General features: G+C 46.9%; 1 protein-coding gene across 4 annotated transcripts in view; it reads left to right on the top strand.

Moving 5' to 3' along the window:
• Positions 1-24,489, top strand: part of LOC119445787 (monocarboxylate transporter 12-like) — a 105,049-nt gene that overhangs the window by 9,785 nt on the left and 70,775 nt on the right. For 2 of the 4 annotated variants that reach the window (XM_049663636.1, XM_049663638.1), the window contains exon 2: positions 4,119-4,264. The exons of 1 other annotated variant lie outside the window; for it this stretch is intronic. In XM_049663636.1, coding sequence (XP_049519593.1) covers positions 4,120-4,264 — 145 coding nt within the window. In that variant the 5' untranslated portion in view covers position 4,119. Of the gene's footprint in view, positions 1-4,118; positions 4,265-17,637; positions 17,782-18,267; positions 18,614-19,127; positions 19,361-24,489 lie in introns of all 4 variants that reach the window. One more of the 4 variants, XM_049663639.1, reaches the window with a different exon arrangement.

Here is a 24,489-nt window from a genome sequence, read left to right on the forward strand (position 1 = left end):
CCGTATAATAATATAGTAGACTGAAAGCCGACACTGCAGGCGCAATGCACGCTCAATCACGGAGACATAATAAAAATTAAATTAAGAAGAGAAGAATAGGCATTTAATCTTAAGGCATAAATACATCTCATATGAAACTATGAACACTATTTGAGCGGTCTCACCGCAAATACCAGTGCGCGAAGTAGTACGAATGACCCCGCCGAGCAGTATCGCCAGCAGTTTCCAACGGCGCGATCTTGATACGGTCCAATCCACTTCGATCGCAGTGCCGCCAAAGTATTTTTCCTCGTCGGGCGCCTCACTGCAAAGCATGCGCGGCCCCAGCCGCTCGTCCCACTCAACCGTATTCTAGTACACCCTAATCGCAACTACATTTTTCTCAACCGCGTGAGTACATATTGTGCTGGTCGATACGCACGAATAAATATAAATGGTTGATCCCTCTTACACAGGAATCGGCTAAAACACGAAATTGAAACGTGTCTTACAGCACCTGTTGAGTATTTGCTTCATGAACTCACGGTCGGGGCTGCAGCGAAATGCGCCTGATTTGATGGTTCGTGGCAGTATTGCAGGTTTTCTTGGCGCGTGACGTGCTGTTGGCGAGTGGCGTCCTGCAACTGAGTAGCTTCGGCGAAGGTACGCTCATTTTGGTCCGGCTCCGTAGTGTCTTGGGCAGCCAGCTGAGTTACGACGCGCTCAGCTTCAGGAATGCGAGTTCGCAGCGTGCGCCGCGAACGCGCGAAGGCGTTCTGCTTCACGCTGGAGTGTCTCTCGCCGGACCAAAGCGAGATTCGCCCGTCGACGTCGTCGCCTTTCTGCGCCGCTTGGCGCAGCAGTTTTCTTAGTTTGTGCCATCGTAACCGAATCAGTAGGCGGCGTGTAAGAACTGCTGATGCATGTTGAAGCTGCCCTCCGTAGGCGACGAGGCGTCGCAGGCTAATCGGACGCGAAAGACAACCCATGTGGGGAAAATGCGTCGTCACCTAAGCAGAAGGCCTATACCGCCTACACCGCCTTCACCAGGCTACATTGCATTGGAGCCTCCCCTGCGGTGAGAATACCGAAGCGCTCATTGTCAGGCGCTCATTAGTGACATGATGCAGTACTTCGCTTCACCACTCCGAGATGGCGGCGCCATCCCTGTCAAGAAATAGCATATTTTATGCGTTCGCACCGACGTCACACCCGTTACAGGATGTTGATGGTGAACCCCAGCATAAAACACTTTCGTGTTAAAAAATAAAAAGGAAGGTCAAAGAAACGAAAACGCAATTAACACCAGAAGTTCTACGAAACACATTCCCTCATTTAAGAAAACAACGTAGGCGCATCATCAGTTAGAGTAACAATAGATGGCGGTCTAAGTACGCTTTTGTTATTTTCAATATAAAGGGCACCCGCACTGATGTACGTGCGCTACATTCATGTGCTTCACAATTTCAATGTATTAGAAAGGTCTTGAGAACATCCGTGGTAACTGCGCCAACTAAGTAAATAATAGGTCAGGGCGCTTTGCAATAAATACTAGTTTTGATTAGAAATGACCTTAACGTAACGCCCAGTCTGACGAATGCAAGCGCTGCGGAACAACTGTTTCACTTTCTAATGAACACTGATACAGAAGGGTGCAAAAATAGTAGTCAGCTTTCCAGAGCATTGGAGATTGAATAGTGCGTGATGTCTTCCGGTTCGGACAAAATATGAACCTAAAATGCTTGCATTGAACATTTAGTTCGCAAAGAGAGGTAGTGTTGTTTCTCTTTGTTCTCCTCAGCATCATTTCCGCATTAAAAGAAATTGAATTAATTTGCGTGCTGATGCTCAAAATTCATGTGAAACGCATAACCTGCTAGGTATTATACTGCAAATACATCCTTTTTTTCATCGTAAGGTATCCAGGCTCCTTGCTACAAAACATTAGTATTCAGAAGGATCGAAATACGTGCTGCGTTCATAAAATGTACTTACTAAACAATTCAGTGAACAACTCTGCCACAGCTATTTTAACAGCGAAGGTGCTTAGGCCAGCAGCAATTTCTGGTTCGTATAAAAAAAACTATCATCAGCAATCAAGTAAAAGCAAATAAGCTTTCTTGCCGAGGGGGATTTTGAGCCCACGTACCCATGGTCCTAAGCCGAACGTCGTAAACACTAGCCTATACAGCCACGCTTGCAGAATATGCATTTATGCGAACCATATGGTTGCGTTCGAGCATCGTGGTCTTAGCCCACAGCTGGTGCTATCGCGCGCGCGCACGTGCCAATGCTATGCGAGCGAAATAGGTGAAGAAGAGACGCATTCATGGAGGGGGTCTGCTGGAACGCGTTGTCGGCATAGCAACACGGTGGAACGCGATGTCGGTGTTGCAAGCTGCGCTATGCAACGCGCAGTGACGGTCGTAAGTCCGAGAGAGAGAGAGAGAGAGAGATGCATTCACGGAGCGGGTCTGCTGGAACGCGGTGTCGGCATTTCAGCCAGCTTCACTGTGTCGAGCTTGGCGCGGCCTAGTGCGTGCTTTCGCTTTTTTGTGTGTGAACTTCGCAGTGAAATAAGACTGCAGTAATACTGCATGGTTTACCTTTCTCAAGTTGGCTTTTAAAGAGAGAGCTTTAAGGGTCCCGTTACGCATGTTTAGCGTGACGGTAAACTCGCGAGCAATCCCAGCGTGGCGCGTGTCGCGTTTCCATCAATCCCAGAGCGGCGCGGGCCCCGTGCTTTCTGCCAATCACAGCGCGACGCCGCGGAATCCATGTTATCGGTGGAGCCCGCGGGCTGTGCGGGGAAAATAAAAAAAGGCCCAGGACGCTTACCGTCGTGCATAGGGTTCACCGCTTGCGTTTCACGGTAAACACTACGACTACATAAGCTGCAGTTACCAGGAAGCGTGAGAAGCAGTCAGGGAACTTTGAATACTATCACGTTCTACTCTTAAAGCTGAAGCGTAAGCGCCTCCCAATTTTCTGAGTTTAATAAATGGCAGACCAAATGTGTTTGTCACATACCCCGCGAACGAGGGACACACGCCGGACCAAATTCCAAAGCCGACTTATCAGCTTTCCGAAAATAATCCCACGAAAGCAAGGACAATTAAGAATGGGCCCTCTGGTGCGCCAGCGAACGCCTGTTGCTGTCCAAAGACCGAGCAGAGCCCAGAGTTGTCAAAACACAACAAGATATATTCTTCACACAAGGCAGTTACACACACACTTGCACACTTAGGCTAGGCACAACACAATACAAATCAGATCGGTATTAACAAACACAAGAAATTAATTCACGACAAGCACTAAGATTCCAACACGTAAATTACAAAATGAATAGGAACACTAAGTGTACAATCGTATTCACCGTGCTGGTCCTGGAGTGGAACGATCTCGGCGTAGCTCGGGGCAAATCTCGAAGAAGGAACTTCTTCCGGAAATGCAGACGCTCGATGAACTCGTCGACTAGCTTGTCGGGGAATCCCCTTCTTCCGCAGACGCTCGGTCTTCACGTTACATCACTTCACCGGTGCGGGCTCAACTCTCGAACTCCCTGAATTCCTGAATTCCACTGAACGATTCTCGCACGGCGGTTATATAGCTTCCACAGGCGTTCTCGAACATTCTTATCGGTGTCGTCATCTCGTAGCATGGCCAAAGCTTGGGAATCTTCGAGGCTTTTCTCGTACCTTCGACCGCCGCTGTCGGAGTGTTGTCGAGGGGGGGTGATGACTCAAGCTGTAGTTATCTCTCTCGACTCGACGGGTGAGAAGGTGTCCCGGCGTGTGCGTGTGCTCTCTCTCTCCGGTTAACGTCGCTTCGTCGATACTCTTCTAGACGTTTCGGCGCTGTTGTTCGCGTTGCTGTTTGAGGCGTATGCGCTCTCCCGCTCTGTTGAAGTTGCCGCGGGGCCAACGTGTTCTTTCGCTGGCTTGCGTGACACGCTGCGCGCTTGGATTACGCGCTCTTTTGTGACAGTCAATGTGCCTAGCATCTATAAAAAATTAGAACTACTTCTAGGTAGATAAACAGTTTACAGCTCATAACATGCAATTACTTCTGAAGTCTGGCAGTCTTCTAGACAGCGACTGATCCCGCTTTGTCGGTAATGAAAGTTCCCAACAATGCAGGATGCCACCGCATAAAGACAGCCCATCGACCATGGATAGCCACTACATTGTATCAGAGCAGCCACCAGAATTCCCTTGCAATGGTGACGTTTCAGGAAAAACAGTGGACCTTTTCACTGCCAGAGCCTCACGAAACAATACCAAAGGTAACGTATAAAACCATTTCTTTTAAAGCGCGCTTTATAAAATTTGAATTGTTATTGCCTAACGACGCCAAAATTATTACTCGGTGCAATGCACAGTACAGTGGTAATGAAACAGGGCAGAGTGGAAAAGTTGTTATGCTTAAGTGATTGAAAATGTGACGTGTCATTCTGTTATGGGGCTTGTGGGCTTCTCTCCATTAGAATGCTTATATATCCACAACATAAGGGCGATTCCAACAGTGAAACTTAGCCAGGAGTGCTCATGTTATTGTTCTCGTAATAAAAAGCTAATGCGGTTTTATTTACTAAATTTAGGGCTCATGCTGTATTTGCAAAATTGAAGCCGACGAGTAGTGAAGTCGTCTCTGCTTAGCGAAAACCCTAAGATATGTTTGGTTCCATGTCTTGTTCCAGAGCTCAAAGAGAAGGTGTGCTAATTGTGGTTTGAATATTTTGAAATACCTCGCTGAAACAACGCAACCGTAAGCGTCATCATAGACCTTGGTGGGTTCGTACTTACAATGCCAAATTTGCCGCTCAAACATAAAAATACACAAAAGTTTTAACTCATCAACACATGATTATTTATTTCTCAGCAGTGGTATCAATTTTGGGGCATTTTTACGTGTAAGCTGCTTATGATCAGCCCATCAGCTGCTTCTGTATCATTTTACTGTATCTTCCTGCTGCCTTCATTTACGCCTAGTGTAATGGTATGTGTAACCGAGAAACCGAGTAAGTGTAAGAGTGGGGTTGAAGATTACTATGCAGAAGACAAAGATAATCTTCATTAGCCTGGCAAGGGAACAAGAATGCGGGATCTTCAGTCAGCCTCTAGAGTCTGCAAAGGAGTACGTTTATCTAGGCCAATTACTCACACGGGACCCTGGTCATGAGAAGCAAATTTACAGAAGAATAAAATTGCGCTGGAGTGCATACAGCAGGCATTGCCAAATCCTGACGGGGAACTTACCACTGTCGTTGAAAAGAAAAGTGTTCAATCATTGCATTCTACCGGCGCTAACATATGGGACCCAAACTTGGAGGTTAACAATGAAGCTCGACAACAATTTAAGGACCGCACAAAGAGCGATGGAACGAAAAATGTTAGGCCTAACGTTCAGAGAGAGGAAGAGAGAGGTGTGTATCAGAGAACAAACGGGGATAGCCGATATTCTACTTGACATTAAGAGGAAAAAATGGAGCTGGACCGGCTATGTAATGCGCGGGATGGATAATCGGTGGACCATTAGAGCGACAGAATGGATACCAAGAGAAGGGAAGCGCAGTCGAGGACGGCAGAAAACTAGGTAGCGTGATTAAGTTAGGAAATTTGCAGGCGCAACTTGGAATCAGCTAGCTCAAGACAGGGGAATTCGAGATCACAGGGAGAGGCCTTCGTCCAGCAGTGGACATAAATATAGGCTGATACTGATGATGACAATGGTAAGTGAATATACTCGTAGATATATGTGTCCCATTGATACATTGTGCAATGTAACACTTCTTCGCCTATATTAGCCAGCAGATCATGTAGGTCAGCGGAAATAAAATATCAGTGAATAAAAACAGCAATGGGCCGGGTTCATTATCAATTGTTGTGATACATACCACAATTGATTGTATTGAACAAAAATTATCAAGGTCCACAAGTAAAGAAACTAGTGCCTCCTCACCTACCTTTCCCCTACACCCCCTCGGAAAGATAGCATGAAGGAATCACACTTCTAATTCGCCGATCCTGCGCCAGGTTGAGAATTGAGAAGCGACAACGGCAGTGACGAGCGGGGTGGGTGGCAGTCAACTCGGAACCGGTCTGCTCATGTCAGTCCGCTACATCTATGCATGTGTCATCGCACTTTCCACAACAGTCGCTTGCGTTCGCTTTGATCGTGGAGCACTGCGTGCGACTGGTGTGGCCCGAATACAATCAAATCCAATAAGTTAGTCCTCTTAGTGCTATGATTTGGAGAAATGGTACACGATGGGAGCGGGAAGAAACACAAGCCGAAAGTCCGGTTTACGACTCTGCACTGCAGAGGAAGAGGTGAAAAGACAGAAATAGGGGAAAGAAAGAGCGCTAGCTGTAAGCACGCGTCAAACGGCACACCGAATCTACAAACGAGTGCAGAGGCCTGTCTAATTGGCTAACTGCAAGGATGCCCTCATTTATTTGAGGCTGAAACGTCGCACATGGCCTTAGTACAAGCTTCGCGTCTTAAAAAACAGCATTGACTGGATACTGCTCAATGTTCTCCGAAGAGGCCGGTACTCGAGAAAAAAGAACGGGAATGAATAATGTACAATGGTAATGGTACAATGTCGGCGAGGTGGTACACCTGCCGTGGTTCCTCAGAGGCTATGCCATTGTGCTCCTGAAATATAGGTTGCGGTAAGATTGCTAGTCGTGGTAGTTGCATTTCCGCAGGGTTGATGATTTAAAAAAAATCATGGTTTACTTGCACAAAGAACATGCCCAGAGTTCGAAATTCACTCGAAGACTCTTTCTCATGACAGTGTGTTGTTCTAACTTGTCAGACTAAAATTTGTAATTTAACAAGTTCGAAACAACAGGTCCACCTTTCGCGACACTGGTAAGAAGTATATAAGCAAGTATACTCAGTCCCCGTCAGAAATTAAAACAGTCAGTTAGTGCGCATAAGAAATACACTCTTTTAATGTGAAAGCATTATACGCCCCATTACGCGAAAATCCGGCGTTGTAGTCGGCGGCGTGGCCGAATGATGGTATCAAAAATCACGGAGGGCAAATAGTAAAAACACATAAAAAACTACAGCCAAGCACTCCTGTACAGATGGTTAACCAGCGAAGCTGAAACGTGCGGCCCCGGTGTTTAGCAGTGGGTTAATCCCGACGCTGTATTGAAGCGTTTCTCAATTATTGGTTACATGTTTGTGTTAATAGTGGAACGCAAGCGCCAATGGCGGGTGGGTGCTGCTAACCACGACGCCGAGCTATCTCGAGATGCAAATGCATGAGCCAACGGCGAGCCGAGGAGGCGGTGTTGCGGGCAGAGCAGGTGCGACGCAGAGAACGACGTCACTAATGGCGCTACCAATGACGCGCGCGCTTGGGTGCGACATAGAGAACGACGTAACTGATGGCGCAACCAATCGAGACGTTTATCGAAACATGTGGCGAACGGTTTTTCGTTTCGCCCAGCCATATACAACTTTCGCTGTAAAAAGCGCGCGGACTGACGTCAAATTTCTCAGTGAGGTTCCTGGAGACAAAGTTATTCTGTTTGACTAAATTTGTACCTAGTGCGTGCATCATCGTCGTAAACATCAGGGAATATAAGGTGGAGGCAGGTGGGTGAAGGGTACGTATTCGTTTGTAGCAGACGCAGGGTGGTAGCCTGCGCCCGGCTGAACTTGGGGTGCAGATGGGGGGAAGGTTCGGCGACTAAGCTAAAATGCCTTAACGAGATCGTTATAAGTAGTCAGATTGTCCCTGTTGTCCAACTCGTCTCCAGTGTCTCTGGCGCGGTTGACTAGTCCTCGCGCAATGGAGTGGGTGACCTCGTTGAGGTTGGGGAGGTGTGGGTGGACAGTGCCCGCGTGGGCCGGGATCCATGTCAGGGAGCTCATGCTTTCTTTAGAGTGTGGTGCCTGGCGAAGGATACGAAGAGCTTGAGGAGAAATACGGCCTTTGCTGAAGTTAGTGACGGCTGAGCGAGAGTCACACACGATGGTGTGACAGGTGGGATCTAGACTGCCCAGGGCGATGGCCACTTCTTCAGCCGTTTCGGCAGTGGGGGTAGTGACGCTGGAGGCGTGGTGTAGGACTCCATCGCATGTCGCGACGGCCACAAATCGTGTGCCATGGGAATATTGGGCTGCATCAACAAATGTAACGCCAGGTACATGAGCAAGGGCTTTTATGATTGCTCCGGCCCGAGCTTGGCGCCGGGCCCTGTTATATTCAGGGTGCATATTTCTAGGAATAGGGTCTGTGTGGATCCAGCTACAGATGTCAGTCGGGACCGATTGTTTGGGGCCCTGTTCCTAGTGGTAAGTAAAGCCAAACGCATTAAACAACCCCAGTGCTTCATAAAACAGAAAATACCGTAGGTAAGATTGCATACGCGTGGGAATGTGAAAACATTAAAATCCCACACATTACTTTGGTGAAATGTGTGGAACTTTAATGCTTTCACTGGGGTTGTTTAACGCATCTTTCCTCCTCAAGCTCAAGGGATGACAAAGCCCGTGAAAGTCCTAACAACGAATGCAACACATTAAAACTCCCAATGTATATAGTGATCGACAAAACATTGCAGCACAATTAAAGGAAATGTTAACAGACACAAAGACATCGTAAAACAGATGAAACCCCACCAAGAAAACACATATTTCATGTTTTCCTGCGCGTGCTCCCTGTATTCAAAAACAGAGGCCAGCTTTCTGAGTCGTCAAGCGACACTTTAGTATCAAGGATTCTCTGCCTCCACTCTAGAGACGCTCTTGAAATTTGAAATACAGGCCAGGAAGAGAAGCGCGGCATCACAGACAAGTGCTGGGGAGTGCCACTGGCGATGGCGGGTGCCGGATTCCTGGTGGGCATGCCTTGGTCGTGGTTTGGCCTTCTGCTCGTGTTTTTTGTGGAGAAGTTCGGCGTAACCAGAGAAGAGGCGTCTTGGCCGAAGAGCGTTGCCACTACAATCACGAACATCTCAGGCAAGTAGGCTTGGAAAGCCGCGTTTACGTGCGTTTTAAAGCAACATCTTTATGGGCCGTTTGTAATGCGACGTTATCGGCGCGCGGGCCAGCATCGTTTGCGGGCAGCCACGCTACGCCGGTTGCGCTACGCCGGCTACGCCAGAGATGCATTCAAAGCGCGCGCCACCGCATCTATCTTCTAAACATGCGCAGAACGATCCCCAACCAGCGCGCAGCTTTGAACGGCTGTCTGTACTTTACTGTCTGCGACCGTCGGCGGAGCGGCGTGGGTGCCTCTCTTTCTTCGCGCGCGATGCATTGTGGGTTAACGGTGCCGTCGCCTCCGCCGCGCGAATGGGTCAGGAGCCACTTCAGCACCGGGACGGCCGCGGCACGTCGGAAGCCGCCGGTTACGGTGGCTGCGCTGGTGCAACCGACTATAAACGGGGTCGATTTGGCCGTTAATGGCCTCGTGTCGCAGAAAATCCGTCGTCGGCGTCGGCGTCAGTGTCGATACCAGCGTCCATGACGGAGAAAATCATCCCGAACCACCCCGACCGCGCAGGCCCTCACCGTGGCGCAAAGTGTGAGTGAAGGAGAAAATCAGTCCGAACCTCCCGACCGCGCAGGCCCTCCGCGCGGTGCAAGATGTTAGTGAACAAAAACTGAATTTATCACGGTGAAATCCGTCAGAACAATGGTAAAGTACGACTTAACCACAACCTACTGACATGGTGGCGTCGGACTGTTAATTGAATGTACGAGAAAACATAATTATGTTAAGAGGAAACTCAAACACAAACCCTTTTGCCAGCATTTCTATCCAACGAGGTTGAAAAAAAAACCAACCTCCTTGTTTCTACCATACCAACAGCGGCGCGCTCGGGTATGCCACTTGCGAAAATCGTATCCAGATCGCGCTCGCATCCTCGGCAGGTCAAATTGGGACTTGGCCTGCCTAATGTGTTTCAGACACGCGCGCGTCGGGGAAATCGCAAACAATTATTAAAATAATAAAAAAAGTCCCAGGGCCTTGACAGTTTAATATAAGACCACTTCATTGCACCTGGAAAAGCGTCTTCCCAGCAATGTATTTGTGTTTAAAAGTGAAGCCGACTTTAGGGAGATAATTGTAAGCTTCGTCTTTGTAAGGTGGCTTTCCCATGTTCTGTGTTGCAGTGAAGCCTACTCATAAAGAAAAAATGTGATGCGAATGGGGCCCGATAACGCTATCTCGTTCCACTCTTAAAGGCGAAGCTTAAGCGTCCTCCAATTTTTTCGCCAACGTGACGTAACGTGGGCGTGCGCACGGTACGCCGGAGTATAAACGGCTCTTTAAGGGCCCCGTTGCAGAATGAGCATGGCGTCGGTGACGTTGAACGTGAGTTGACCGTGAACGAAACGTGTCTACCAATCACAGCTCCGCGGGCGCCGCGTGCTTGCTACCTATCATAAAAAAAAGAAAAAAAAAGAATCAGAAAGCTCGCCTTCGTGCATAGCTTTCGCCAAGAGCGTTTCCCGGTAAAGATTACGTTTGCAGAAGTTGCGGTTGCCGGTAAGCCTGAGAATCCGCCGGAGACCCATTAATTTCATCGCATTCTACTCTTAAGGGTCGTTTATATTTCGGTGTAACCCTCGCGCGCGCGCGCACGCACGCTACGTCACGTTGGCGAAAACAACCCCCTCTATAGTGGGGTGCACGGGCGCAGCCAAGGTAACCGGTGGCTTCTGACGCGCCCCGACGGGCCCAGCACCGAAATGACTTCTGATCACCCATGCTCCGGACCCATTTGCGCGTCGTAGGCGACGTTACCGTCAACCCACATTGCATCGCGCGCGAAAAAAGAAAGGTGCCCGCGCCACTTTGCAGACGGTCGCTGACAGCCGTTCAAATAGGTGACCCGTGAAATAGCGAGGGATTCTGGGATGCACCGTTTGCTCGCTGTTTCCGGTTCGAGGAAGCGCAGCCGCTGCCACCGCTTGGCCGTTGAAGCCTATAGATGCGCTTGCAGTCCGGCTTTGCCACACTTGAAGATTACTCGGTTGCAGGCGTCTAGCAAAACCATGGTCGGTGTTCAGCGTTGGATGCTTCAATTTCAAGCGTTCAAGGTAAACTCACCACGGAGCTAGCCTTGCAACATGCCTTGCTGAGTCAGCTGTGCACAAGCATCAGAGACAAGGCTGCCATTTCCAAAACTGAACCATCAGTGAACAAAAATTTAATGAACGTACGGTGCCATTTATCAGGTGGCGATGAGCTGTGTAAGGGCCGACACGGAATGATTCCCCAAGATATTTGTTTGTTTAACATTGACTCAAGCAACGATAACGGCGCAAATTTAAACGGGACGCAGCGAGATACATACATCATACTTCTAACCAACTAGCCCATCTTACTTCCTTGAACACAGATAGAGGTAATGCGCAGCCGTAATATGTCAGCGATACGGCCATTTCCGCATCTTGTTGACAAAAAAGGAGTATTTACCAGGGTGCTATACCCGGTGCCTCAGCACCCGATTTTCTAAGTAATGCTTCTATACGCTTGACAAATTATCGGATAAAAATAGCTTTTTCGTCTGTCTGACTGACCCGCAGGCAGAGCAGTGAGTTACGGTGCGTCCCAGGCAGCGGCAAATGTCGTGGAGCTAAACCTGGCAGAAACAAAAAAGGCCGCCGAAACGAAAACCTGAGTTCGTTTGTGAATAAAAGCGTATCCTTGCTTTTCTTGGCTCCTGATCGCCGCGCCAAGAGTGAACTGAAACCTAAAAATCATCTGCATGTATGGTACGACATTGCTGGTCGACAAAGCGGACGAAAAGTTTCGCACGACTGACAGTTGAAACCGCGTAGAAAAACACGCGCTCCGGGCATGCCACCGATGCCCCCGCGTAGTCGGTCGAACCGGAAGCGGCTAGCCGATGCCGTTCCCCACAATTGCCTGCGATTGCTCGTTTTACGGGTCACCAATTAGCGCGCAGGTTGGGGACCATTCTGCGCATGTTCCGAAGATAGCTGAGGGTGGCGCAGGCTGGCGCAGCGCAACTGGCATTTCGGCTGGCGCAGCGCAACTGGCGTTGCGTGACTGGCCGCAAACGACGCTGGCACGCGCGCCGATAACGTCGGACTGTAAACGGGCCTGTAAAGGCGAAGCTTCAACGTCTCCCAAGTTTTTAACGCATCGGTGCCACAAATGAGTAGTGCGCGCCATAAGTGCTTCCGACAAAAGCTAAATATTTCCTGGAGAGTCCACAGATCTACAGCCTGGACCCAAACTGTTAACGTCGGTTGCTCTCTACATCCTTATATGTGGCCCACACTGAGTGCTGGATTGCGTAGGCGACCGTTGATGTGGAAGTGTACGAAGCGCCATCAAACAGTTTTGCATTTTGAATATGAAAGCTGCCAGTACCTTTGAAATACCTTGTCTTTGAACATAATCTTCCTCACACTAATGCTCTTAGCTCCTTCTCCAGGAAGGGTGACGATACCGTGCCAATAATTAGCCTTGCTCGTCAACCGCTGGTTGGGGGCACTTTTCTGTGCAATTAGATAGTCGAACCTTGTTTTGTTGAGGTCTTTCGAAAGCAAAAGTGTCACTATATTGGAAATCCAGAGTGTCGGATGTGTTGTAAAGTTCTTTGGAAGCGAACTCGAATGGCAGCATAGAGAAAAATGTATACATGAACCTGTGTGTTGACTGGAGGAGAACTTTTATTATCAATCCCCATCGTGTTATTGTCGATGGCAGCGCGCAATATTTTCATAAGATTTCATTAAAGTTATCTTGCTATTGTCATCGCAATTTCCAAATAATCAATCACCAGGATAATCTTTGCGTTCAAGAAATGGGCAACACTACATGCTTCCTGAGTATGGGGTGTCACTTTTTTTAAGGGGGATAAGATAACCCGGAATGCCTACGCACTGCGTGCACTGGTGCTTTGTCTCTGGCTTCCACTGGTAAAGCAACTTCTCTTCCCAGTGAATAGTCGGCAAGAAAATATTCTAGGTCGCTTTCATAAATGACCGAAACCTGCCTTAATGAACGCAGACGGTGGTTTCAATAATGCTTATAGAGATGTATCCTCTGCCAATAGTGCCAGCACCTTTGACGTGCCCAAAAGATCATGAATGAATATTCACGCACTGGCATAGGAAATGTTCGATTCAGCTGCAGGGACGGACAAGTTAATTATACTGTTCTTTACAAAACGCTCTCAGATAGGCCTGAATGGCTCAAATCGGTTCAGTTGAATGTGTGGGTTCTCCTAACCTTCTGCCGTCTTCGATTACTCTGAGCATTTTCCACACAATGACAAACAAATATTCAGCAGTAGTGCTTTTGAGGAGAAAACCAAGTGCCCTGACGCATTATTTTATTTATTTACCTATTTATTTATTGAATACTGCAAACCTTTTGAAGGTACAAGCAGGGTGGGTAAGAAGGTAAACAAAGCAAATACAGACAAAGTTATTAAAGTTTCAAAACATCAAATTGTGGCGAAAGACAACAAAGAATCATTCCAATCCGTCACAGTGCGAGGAAAAAATGAAAAGTTCAATGAATCTGTGCGTGCAAAATACGGTGTCAGCGAAGTAGGATGATGGTGGCGAGTATGTGTTAATGTCGAAGACGATAGATAGGGTGATGGATTGATTGCTAGCTGCTGATTCTGCAGCAAGAAAAGAAATTGCTTACTTAAAGCTTTCATTCTTTGGTCGATGCATTGAATGTCATTAGCCTGCATTATTTCAGAGGGTTAGTCATACAGGAAAAATTTTAAGTAAATAAACCTTACAGGCTTCCTCTGTACCTTTTCGAGATGGGTAACATTGTGTTCAATAAACGGGTCTCAAACCACGCATGCAGTTTCAAATTTCGGTCTAATTATTGAATTGTACGCAAATAATTTTACACTCGGGGGTGAATTTTTAAACTTATGTCTTAAAAATATAATTTACGGAACGCAATATATAGAAGCAAATATTATCTATATGTAAATTCCAAGATAAAGTATTCGTAAGTGTAACAGCTAAGTACTTGTATTTAATATCTTCCCGCAGTGGCACCGAATCTAGCGTCTGCGTAAAAGAGCGCGAAGTTTTTGGCCAGAGGAGCGAAGACGGTTTTATCAGTATTAAGCTTCATATTCTATGTTTCACACCATTAAACATGTTAGCAAGAGCGGTGTTAAGATGGTTCAGATCGTTAGTTGAAATGATTTCTTGAATAAGCACATAATCATCCGCAAACCATCTGATTTGCACGTTAGGAATAATTACAGTGATTATACCGTTTATATACAGTAAAAACAATGATTGTCCTATAGCAAACTCTCTTGGGGGATCTCGGAGCTAGCCGGAAGACAGCCTGACTGCCGCTCATTAACTGCTACAAATTGGTAGCGATAGGTTAAATAGTTCGGTATCCATGTGATAAAAATTTCCTGAACTTTAATGCATCTGAACTTTAGTATTTGCCATGTGGAACTCTATCAAAAGCTTTGCAGAAATGTAGATATATTGCATCAATCTGACCGTTCTTATCAAGACATGAAGCGAGTGAATGTATTACTGTAACTAATTGTTGAGTAGCCTTTACTGAACCTGTGTTGGTAATTAGAGAGGACTGAGTGTTCGGCTAAAAATTAAAAAAATCATTTACCTGATTGGCAATAATATGTCCAATTAGGTTGAAATCACAGCATGATGATGTACGCGATATTGGACGGCAGTTTTGCAATGAAGCCCGATCACCTTTCTTGTGTATGGGCACAACTCTGGCTATCTTGCAGTCATGTTGTAATTTTTCATGATGTAATCAAATACGATAGATAATAACAAGAAAGTGAGTGAAATAACTTTATTTCGGTCCAGAGAAGACGCAGGGAAGACCCTGCGCCGTCCTAAACAGCAGTAATTTCAATTTTTTCCGTGCTCACGTTGGTTTCGACGGGAATTCAGGGCGCAGGCTCCTTTCCCAAGCTTATCACCCCTGAAGGAAGCCGAACGCCAGGCCGGGGCACGCTTGTACCCATTTGAACCAGTGGGTGCCCGGCGGCGGTGGGAATCGAACCCACAGCCTCCCGCAGCCGAGGCGGACGTTCAACCACTAGGCCACGGCTGCAGTACGAGAAAGTTTCAAATGAACTCAGCAGATCGTTTCAGAAACACGTTAGGAAGGTTGTCAAGTTCACTTGATGATGTTGTTTTTAGATTTAGTAGCCTAGAAAATACGCCAGGGTATGAAATAAAATTTCATGCAGCATTCCAGACATTAGCGCAACTGAAGCATTTGTGTATTTGTTTTCCCCGTTCGAATGGTAGTTACGAAAATTATGAAAGAGAAATTGTGGCTTGCTTTGAATGCTGCAGTTCTCCCTGCGTCATATATTGATATATATAGAACGCCATATATATTGGTCAATATTTTACAAAATATTCACCAAGGTTATATCCAAAAGAAACAGGGGAACACGTCACTTCACCAACCAAGATGACAACCGTGCTTTAGGAAGGGGTATACTACAATGAATCACATCCATGACATGAATCAAGTAATTGCGAAATCTGCGGAATCCAACCCACCTCTCTATATATTTTTCATAGATTATGAAAAAGCATCGGATCAGTAGAGGCATGAGCAGTCATGGAGGCATTGTGTAATCATTTAGCAAATGAAGCATACGTGAATATCCTAGAAAACGTACTTAAATACTCCATCGCTAATTTATTGCTTCACAAGGAAAGTTTCAACCAAATAGGGTGTCACGCAAGGAAACACAATTTCTCCAATTCTATTAATTGAATACTTTGAAGAAGTATTCAAGTGGTTAAACTGGATAGAATTAGTAGTGAGGTTCAATGGAGAATATCTCAGCAACCTTCCGTTTGCAGATGACATTGTCCTTTTCAATAACGCCGGGGATGAACTGCAAAAAATGATTGAGGAGCTAAGTCGAGAAAGTATAAGAGTAGCACTGAATGTTAATATGCAGAAAATAAAGGTAGCGTTCAATAGCCTGGCAAGAGAACAACTGTTGATCATTGGCAGTCGGCCTGTAGAAGTTGTTCACGGCAGTAGCGCACCCAGGATCTCTGCCAGGGGGGGGGGGGGGGGGGGGGGGTTGACAGTTTGCCAATAACATCTAAACAGCACTACTTTCAATTTCTTCACGGGAAACTGTCAAAAAATGCGCTTTTTGCGAGTTTGCAGATGATTGCGTGTCTTACATCTTAGTTGCAGTACTCTAATGCGCAAGGAAAGAAAAGGGGTTAAACTAAAGGAGGGGTTAGGTCGGCCTCAGGGAAGGGGGGGGGGGTGTTACAACCCCCCCCCCCCCCCGGCGGTGCGCCACTGGTTCACGGGTACGCTTAGATTGTGCTTCATCACTCTCAAGGTGCGCTGAAAATTTCCACAAAAAGAATGGATTGGAGTGCATTGCCAAAGCATGACCGGCAGCTTACTGGTATCCTTGGTAAAAAATGCACGTACAATGATTTCATTCTAGCGGTACTAACATATGGGGCGGAAACTTGCTGGTTAACCAAGAAGTTTGAGAAAAAGTTAAGCACAGCGCCACGAGTTAGACATAAAAGTGTTAGGTATGAGGTGAAGACGATCAAAGGTGGCAGTGTGAATCAGAGAGCAAATGGGATAGCTGATATTCTAGTTGACATTACGAGAGAAAAAAATTAACCTGCGTAGGCCATATGACATGCATAAGGCAGATTACCGGCGGACCATTATAGTCACAGAATAGGTGCCAAGTGAAGAGCAGCGTAGTGAGGACGGCAGAAAATTATGAAGGTGATGAAATAAGGACATTTGCAGGAGCAAGTTGGAATCAGCTATCGCAAGGCAGGGGTAACTGATGAGAAAACCAATAGAAGCACCTGTTCTATGTTTTTCCTACCTTGTTTTTCTGGTTGTTCGAACTATACATAATTTTACCCCAACGTCCGGCGGCCTTAAAGAAGCCTTGCGAAGTTGAAAAACCTAAATGACATCGGAAGGCGTCCGCAGCTGGTCGCTTTGACAGGAATCCTTCCCTGCACCCAGGCGTTTTTGATTTTCTGAGAAAGAGTCTCGTAGTATAGTTGCAAAGATTCCCAAGGCTCTGCCTGTCTGCTTCTACCGTGCCTGTCAATCCATCAATCCATCCTTAAATAGTGATAATAACACCATCCTTCCTTGAACGCGCACCACCCAAGCCTATCTCATCCCGAAGGTCTTCTTATTATTAAAAGCCGGCTGTAGATTCATTGAAACGCTTTGTCACTGGCTGTGAAGGTTGTCATTAATGTGTGCAGATGGGCGTTCTTTCTTGCACGGCGAGCATTCTACAGTCTAAGCAATTGTACAAAGTACGTTACTTTCAATCAACGCCACCAGCAAAAGTTCACGACGACATCAAGCATAGCTCAGCGTAGATTTACGCCAAAATCTCATCTCATCTCTTGAACAAAAGGTAGCCAGTATCATGCACCCAGGAGCCGGGTTGTGAGTATGACACATTGTAAGTGTATCACGTGTTAGCAGAGCTATAATGAAAGATGTAATAATATAGAAATGTATTTCTTCTATGCCTGACAGTTATAACAAACTCACAGCAGCGCAGGTGCCTGAAGCTTGTGTTTTTTTTTTTGTCCTGAAGTAATATGCCTAAATTGTACAACGGCTTACAGGACTGGGCGTCTGTGCACTTCAGCAGTACCTCAACACATACCACGTCGTGCTGCTAAGCACCATTCTCACATCGGTGGCATTTATATGCGCCGCCTTCGCCCCAAGTATGCTTTGGATGACCATTACCGTCGGAGCGATGCACGGTGAGAAGGCTTTACTTTGTAGGCGTAACTACTAACTTGATGCAATTCGCTTGTTGATACACGAAGAGTTGACCGTGCACTGCCTCTTATATGTCAAAACTGTTCCTCGCTATTGGAAGCTTCGTTCATTACCATTCTGCACCTGCATCAGACGCTCTTACCTGCTATATGCCATTAGATGTCCTTATAGCATGTCATGTGCATCCCATGTAGATACGGCGTACTTTATTAAATGGCAGTCACAGAACCTAGCATGTACAAACCATTGAAGCCCTGTTTACCAAAGCCTTGTCTATATTCCAGCGCTCAAGCTATCTCACGTGTCAGAGCAGTAAGGTAAATAATGCCGCATTCTAGGGGAATGAGTAAGCGACGGACTCTAGTTTTGGTAATTTTATTTGCATGTTTATATTTACTATATTATGTGCTGTTCGCAAAGCCATGAGGAAAGTACAACAAATACAAGCAGAATGCATTGTGGCGCAGGTTTCGGACACGGAATGTTCCTGACGGCGTCCGCCATATACACGCTCCTGTACTTCGACAAGTACCGCTCTGTTGCAACGTCTTTCATTTTTATCTCGTATGGTCTATCCGCCGTTGTTAGCCAGTTCGTGCTCTCGGGGCTCCTGGGCGGGTACGCCCTCCAAGGCGCTTTTCTCGTCTTCGGAGCAATAATTTTAAACTCGGTAGCGTTAGTCATGCTGGCCAAAACTCCCTCTCCTATGCGGCTTGGTTGGAGACGAAGTAGCATATACCTTCCGCAAAATGACGTCCACAACCCGGGGTGTTATGGTGCCACCACTAACGACAACTCCACCAGCCAAACCAGGTAAACGAAGCCACGTTTTTTCAGTAACGTTGTCTGCTTGTTTGTCTTTGCCACAGTAATGTGTCAATAAATATAGCACAGCGAAAATCGTGGAGGGGTAAGCTTACGAGCATGGAACAATCTGTCACTTTTAATACTAACACCTACTACATAAGCCTTTGTCGAGTGGCTTAATCATAGTCTAGAATAAAAGACAGGCAGCATCGATGGCAGGTATTGCACCAGTTAGAAGCTTTGGCATCTACATAAACCACCGCCTTAAAGCGTTGCACATTTTTATAAATTGGAGCCATTCAAAACAAAGCCACCTGAATCATTAAAAGTGAACCATGTCTAAGGATTTTCAGAATCTCTCTCACAGAGCTGTAGTATAGAGCTAAGTTTGTATTTTACCTATATTACAATATGTTCGATTCACTCAGCTTGACCACCACAATACACCATGCAAAATTATAAAGCTGCTATTTTGCCATTATGTCTTTCATATTTTGCCATCTTTCATCTCTTATCGCAGAATTCAACAAAAGCCAACGCCGCAATCAACGAACAAATTGAGGCTGGAAGAGAGCACTTCACTGAAAGATGTCATGGCGATCTTCTATATGCCCGCTTTCTACGTTATCCTCATTGCAATAATCATCGGAGATTTCACGACAGTCGAAGTCTTAGGGAGCATCGTGGATTACAGCCTAGACAAAGGCATAGCCGTCGATACTGCCAAGCACATGGTAACGCTGTCCGCAGTTGGTCAGGTTATGGGCCGCACCGTGGCACCGGTGTTAGCAGACTGTATACCCTTGACCCGTCGTCCTATGTACTCTCTCAGCTTTGCGGCAGTTTGCGCATGCCTGATGGCAATGCCTCATGTGTCAAGTTTTGCTGCCATCGTAGCACTTTCAACGGTAGTGGGAGTGTCGCAAGGGTACATTTTATGCATCAGGTACGCGCTTACCGCTGAATTCGTGGGTGTTGAACGGACGGCAGCCTGCAGTGGCATCATTGGCATCGCCATGATTCCTGTGTACCTGGTCAGCCCCAAGTTAATAGGTAAGTAAAGAGAGCCGCCTACTTCGTATGCATGTTTCGTATGGGGCATCATTGGCGCCGTCACGGTGCCACAATAGTTGGTTCTTCCTTAATGATGACTAAGTCTCTTTAAGTTAGTCATCGGCGTTGCTGAATCAAGAGGCAGGTTAGAGATGCGAACATGGAAACATATATACAAGCGAAAAGATTTGGAAAGTCAAAAGCGTAGCTTCCCGAACACTGAAAACGAACAACAAGTAAATAGTGTTTTACTGTTCTACTTTTTGAGTTAGAACCTAGGTCAACTGCCACTACATACGACAAAATGAGTTTCACTGTTCGACCACCAATCGTACGGAGTCTTACTCATCTATCAGCTCAGTGATTACAGCCTAAACTTAATGGAATAGGTTTCGCACAGCCTTTAAAGGGACACTAAAGAGAAGCCGGAAGGTGAGCTATAATGGTACATTATCCTTTCACGATCACAGTCATACCCTTCTTAGAGCGAACAGAGGTTTAGTAAGCGAGAAAACTGCAAAAACTGAAGGATAGGTGCTGACGCCCCTTCGTATTCCCCGCACTACACGTTCGTGACGCCGGAGATCACAAACGCAGCCCGGTCGCGATTGGTCGAGAGCGATTTATTAGTGTTAATAAAACGCAAAAGAAAATACACTTAAACTTACATAAACAGCATTTGCCAACTTTTGAAACCGTTTCAAGCTAGGAAGTACAAGTTTAGCGCAAAATTAAATAAATGAAAAGAAGAAAATGGCATCGCGCTTCTTGCGGTCGGGATAGTTTCGTTTTTGCTTCATGCATCATCGCGCGCGCCTCTAGAGCTTTACAGTACAGTGTTGCAGTGTTTGGTTGCGTGTTGCGTGGCTCGAAAAAACGTTGACTTCGCGGAAAAGAGTCAGAAAATGCCTGGTGTATCTAGTGCTCAGGGCTGTATAAACGGCGCAAGGCGCTTGCTTAGGGGCAGCGGCAGTGTTGACCCAACTGTGTCCTTTCATGTGGTGCCGCGGGATGAGCCCCGGCGTTTGCAATGGCTCAGTGCTCTGCCGACGATAAAACGCCAAAGAGCCAGAGAAAGCGATAGTGTGATCTCTGCATTTTTCGGCCTTGTATTATGTATACAATCCTGCCCTCGGAAAGTCTCTTGGCGTGCCCCAGAGGCCAGTCCTTTCTCAAGCTGCTGTTCTCCTCAATGTCACCTTCATCAAATCCCCTTCTGGTGTCCCTGCAGCAGCAAACTGGCGGCTCGGTGATTGCTTAATCTCATAAAAAAGCCACGAGAAAACTACACCGAGTACGCGCGCAACTTTCTACGTTTGTTCTGTCGTGAACATCGTCGGGAACATTGCCGCCTGGCCTACCGGACACCTCGCCTTCCGTCGATGACAACGAGGCTTCAATTTCCGTCGGCGTGGCCGGCGGTTCACCGCCATCGTACGCGGAAGCACCTGCCGCGCGAGCACGGAGGATCATTTCGCGCTCCGTTTCACTGAAGCCGCTAAAATGCACTTCTGCTTCCCAGGCGAGCTCTTCGTTGAAAGGTTCAGCGTCAGCAACGGTATCCATCGCGGCCACAGAACACCTAAGCACAAGTTGCAGTGAGCGCAAACAAAGCCGCCATGCAGCCTATGCTGGAGCCAGTACCTCGGCCGTTTACGCAAGCGGGGACGTATCATGGCGCCCTCTGATTCGCTGAGAGCAATGAAATCCGTGACGACACTGCTTCGGCGCCGAATCTGGGGTGAGATAAATTGAGGAAGATATATGTGGGCTTTGTTTAGGAATTTCTTCAATAATAAATCATATTTTTGCACCCAACAAAAACTGCCCGGATTCCTGAAGGTCCCTCTTTTATTACAGCTCAACTTACTGTTTCTCTTTAGTGTCCTGTTTAGTAAATTTCAGTAAACAAATGAAAAAGGGAGACGCCCTACCCCCCCCCCCCCCCCTTATTCCACTAGCCTTTCAGGTCACATATAAATTTTAGGCACCATCCCCGCGTTACACGACGGCGACGATGTCACGTCGACCAAATGGGAGGCTGCCCTAAGCAGCCCCGATATTGAAGCACAGCTATGGGCTGTCCATCGGGCCCGCGACGCAGCAGAGAGGCTCGGCCTTTCTGTGCCGACGTGGGAGCGCCCGCTACGTGCTGACGCGCGTTCCGACGGACAATAATAAAGTTTTACCATACCATACCATCTACTGAGTTGTGCGTCACCTCGTTAGCATAGTTGTCAGGTTTTAGGCCAGTATTTCGCGCTGTTTCCCATCGTGGCTCTGTCTCTCTCCTATTCCCACGCTCTTAGCGATTCCTAGCTGCATGGGCTCCTCGAGTTTCTTTCGTCACAGCTGCGGGAAAATTGTCCGCGTGACCGTTCTCATAAAATACCAGAAGTGACACTGGCACCGACAACTTACAACCACTTCGTCAAAGGGGCATTTTGTTGCAATTCATTCAACACTGTGACTTCACGAGGCCTCTACCAGCGTTCAACGAGTGGACAGTTCACCCTTTGGGGGCTTCTTGGTACCTACTCCACGAATATCAGAGACAGTGTAATTTATTCTTGTCATTGTGGGACCTTCGTCGTAGGTACCTAGACCTGACAAAAGGGTGCGTGACAAGTCATCGCTCCCCACCTTTGGCGACGGTGGTATCACTTCCACTTTCAATGGTACGGGTAAGTATGTAATTACACCTACAATCAAGCGCTGTATCCACCGTCAGTTTCCGTGCAGAGAGTGCTAAAAGTGCTTTTATAATTAGTACGCCATCGCACTGTATATTTGAGAGATGAGCGGCTTAACATCACATATACTATATGGCTAACCGCAACAAATATTTACGAAAGAATATGTGGCTCTTCACTTTACAGTAGAGCGAAACATGTCCAATAGCATCGGTTGGTTTGGTGCGCTAATAAGTGCATGGTGTTGTCGTTGAGTGCTACTTGTTCCTGACAACCTTGCTTGGCCTGCACATGTCTGCTTTATCTATAACATTTCTTGCATCTATCTACACATAATCTTCCTAACCGCTTCTAATCTTGTAGGTTGTTAGCAATTTTTGACAGTGGGCCACTGTCTATTCAACTCTTTGGCTACCCTCAGTCTCTTAGTAGATCAGCCGTTTCCTTTTTTTCTAAGCTGACTATGGTGCAGCAGGCTGGAAAATGGGGCGAGTTGTAGCTTCACGCTTGCAATAGCGTGACTGGACGCGGGCAGAGTAAAACAGGAGGGAACACCACACGCGCAGAGTACCCCAACTGAAGTTTATTCCAAGAGTACCTCTACTATATAAAGCACAAATAAAGCCGCAATATCAAGCCCGGCTTTCAGGGTGGGGCATGGTCCCGGACTGCGCCATATTGGTTCTCACATCTGCTGCTCTGCCTTGGGCGTCTACGAAAGCCATCGTGATATTGTGACAATTGTGCACATTTGCCTAGGAAAAGTGAGGCAAAAGTCGGAATACGGTAATAGGAAGTGTTCGGTCACGTTAGATGTTGCAAGAAAGATATTAACGCCAGATTAGGTATTTAGAGGAAGGTTTATTCAGGAGCACTTTTCTACATACATCTAGGTGGAGAAATCGGTTTTCCTGGCCACGTCGCACCAAGTTTGAAGCGGTTTGTTGTATAAAAAAATCAGCAGCCCCTACGGTGTCGAGGAAATGGAGATACGCGAAGCTTGTCACGTGTTTCTTCGGTGTTCCTCGGAATGAATTGCACAACCGGTCACACACACTGCAGCTGGTTCCGAAGTTCCGGTAAAGAAACTCGTGTTCAAACATGGCCGTTACACCGCGGAAGTTGGCGCTAGCGTTGCCGAGGCAAGCACCACCGCTGTCCGGTTCCTGGATGGGAAGACGGCACGGACGTTTCGCCTTGGCTGTGGAAGACCTTACGCTAGAATCGGCACGTCGAGGACGAGCCCTTTCCACAGCGAGTTCGCGGCGCAGTTGCTCAAACGCAGCCTGCTCTTTGGAGGAACGCACCACGCCTGCTTTCCCATCCTGTCGCCGAAACTGATCTGAGACGAGGGAAGTCTGGCGGAGCGCTTGCCAACCCCATTTCCTTCCCTTTCCCTCCCCGCAACACACCAAACAACCCTGATTGGTCGCGCGTGACGTGATCCGGCGCCGGCACAGCTTTCCCCGCACCTGCTCTTTCTTCCTTGCTTCCTTTCTTTCTTTCCCTCTTTCTTTCTCTTTCTTTCCTTCCTTACTTCCTTCTTCTTGTCCCTGGCTCATACCCGCATATCCAATGCGGGTATGGGCCACACGTGCCATTTTGCATGATTACGCTGCCACCGAAACTTGTGAGAAAATACAAGTTTCGCTTGAAGAAGTAAAGCTAAACCCGTACCGATTTAAGAGAATACATACACATGCCAAACAAGCACATCTATATACACATACCTCCATAGATACACACACACGCACACAGATATACTAGGATGCACACACAAACATGCGCACAGCATGATTTTTACTTATTTATTTATTTACATATACTGCAGCCCAATATATGGCTAAAGGAGTGTGAACATTATACATTAATATACATTACACATTAAAAACATACACATACACAAAAAATGAAAAAAGAAGTGATTTACGTGTTAGCGAGGTGCTTTCCCGTGGTTGCTATAAAATCTTTTAGTGATAGTGAATGAATGCTGCCGGGTAGAGAATTCCATAGCTCTATTGCACGTGAAAAAAAAAACTGTATTTGAATGTATTAGTACCAGCAAAGATAGGTGATATGTTCAAGGCATGGGAGCTACGGGTACAACTTGCGTGTTTGCAAATGTGACGTAGTTAC

The sequence above is a fragment of the Dermacentor silvarum genome, chromosome 3, assembly GCF_013339745.2.
Source record: "Dermacentor silvarum isolate Dsil-2018 chromosome 3, BIME_Dsil_1.4, whole genome shotgun sequence".
In the NCBI taxonomy this organism is placed as follows: Eukaryota; Metazoa; Arthropoda; class Arachnida; order Ixodida; family Ixodidae; genus Dermacentor; species Dermacentor silvarum.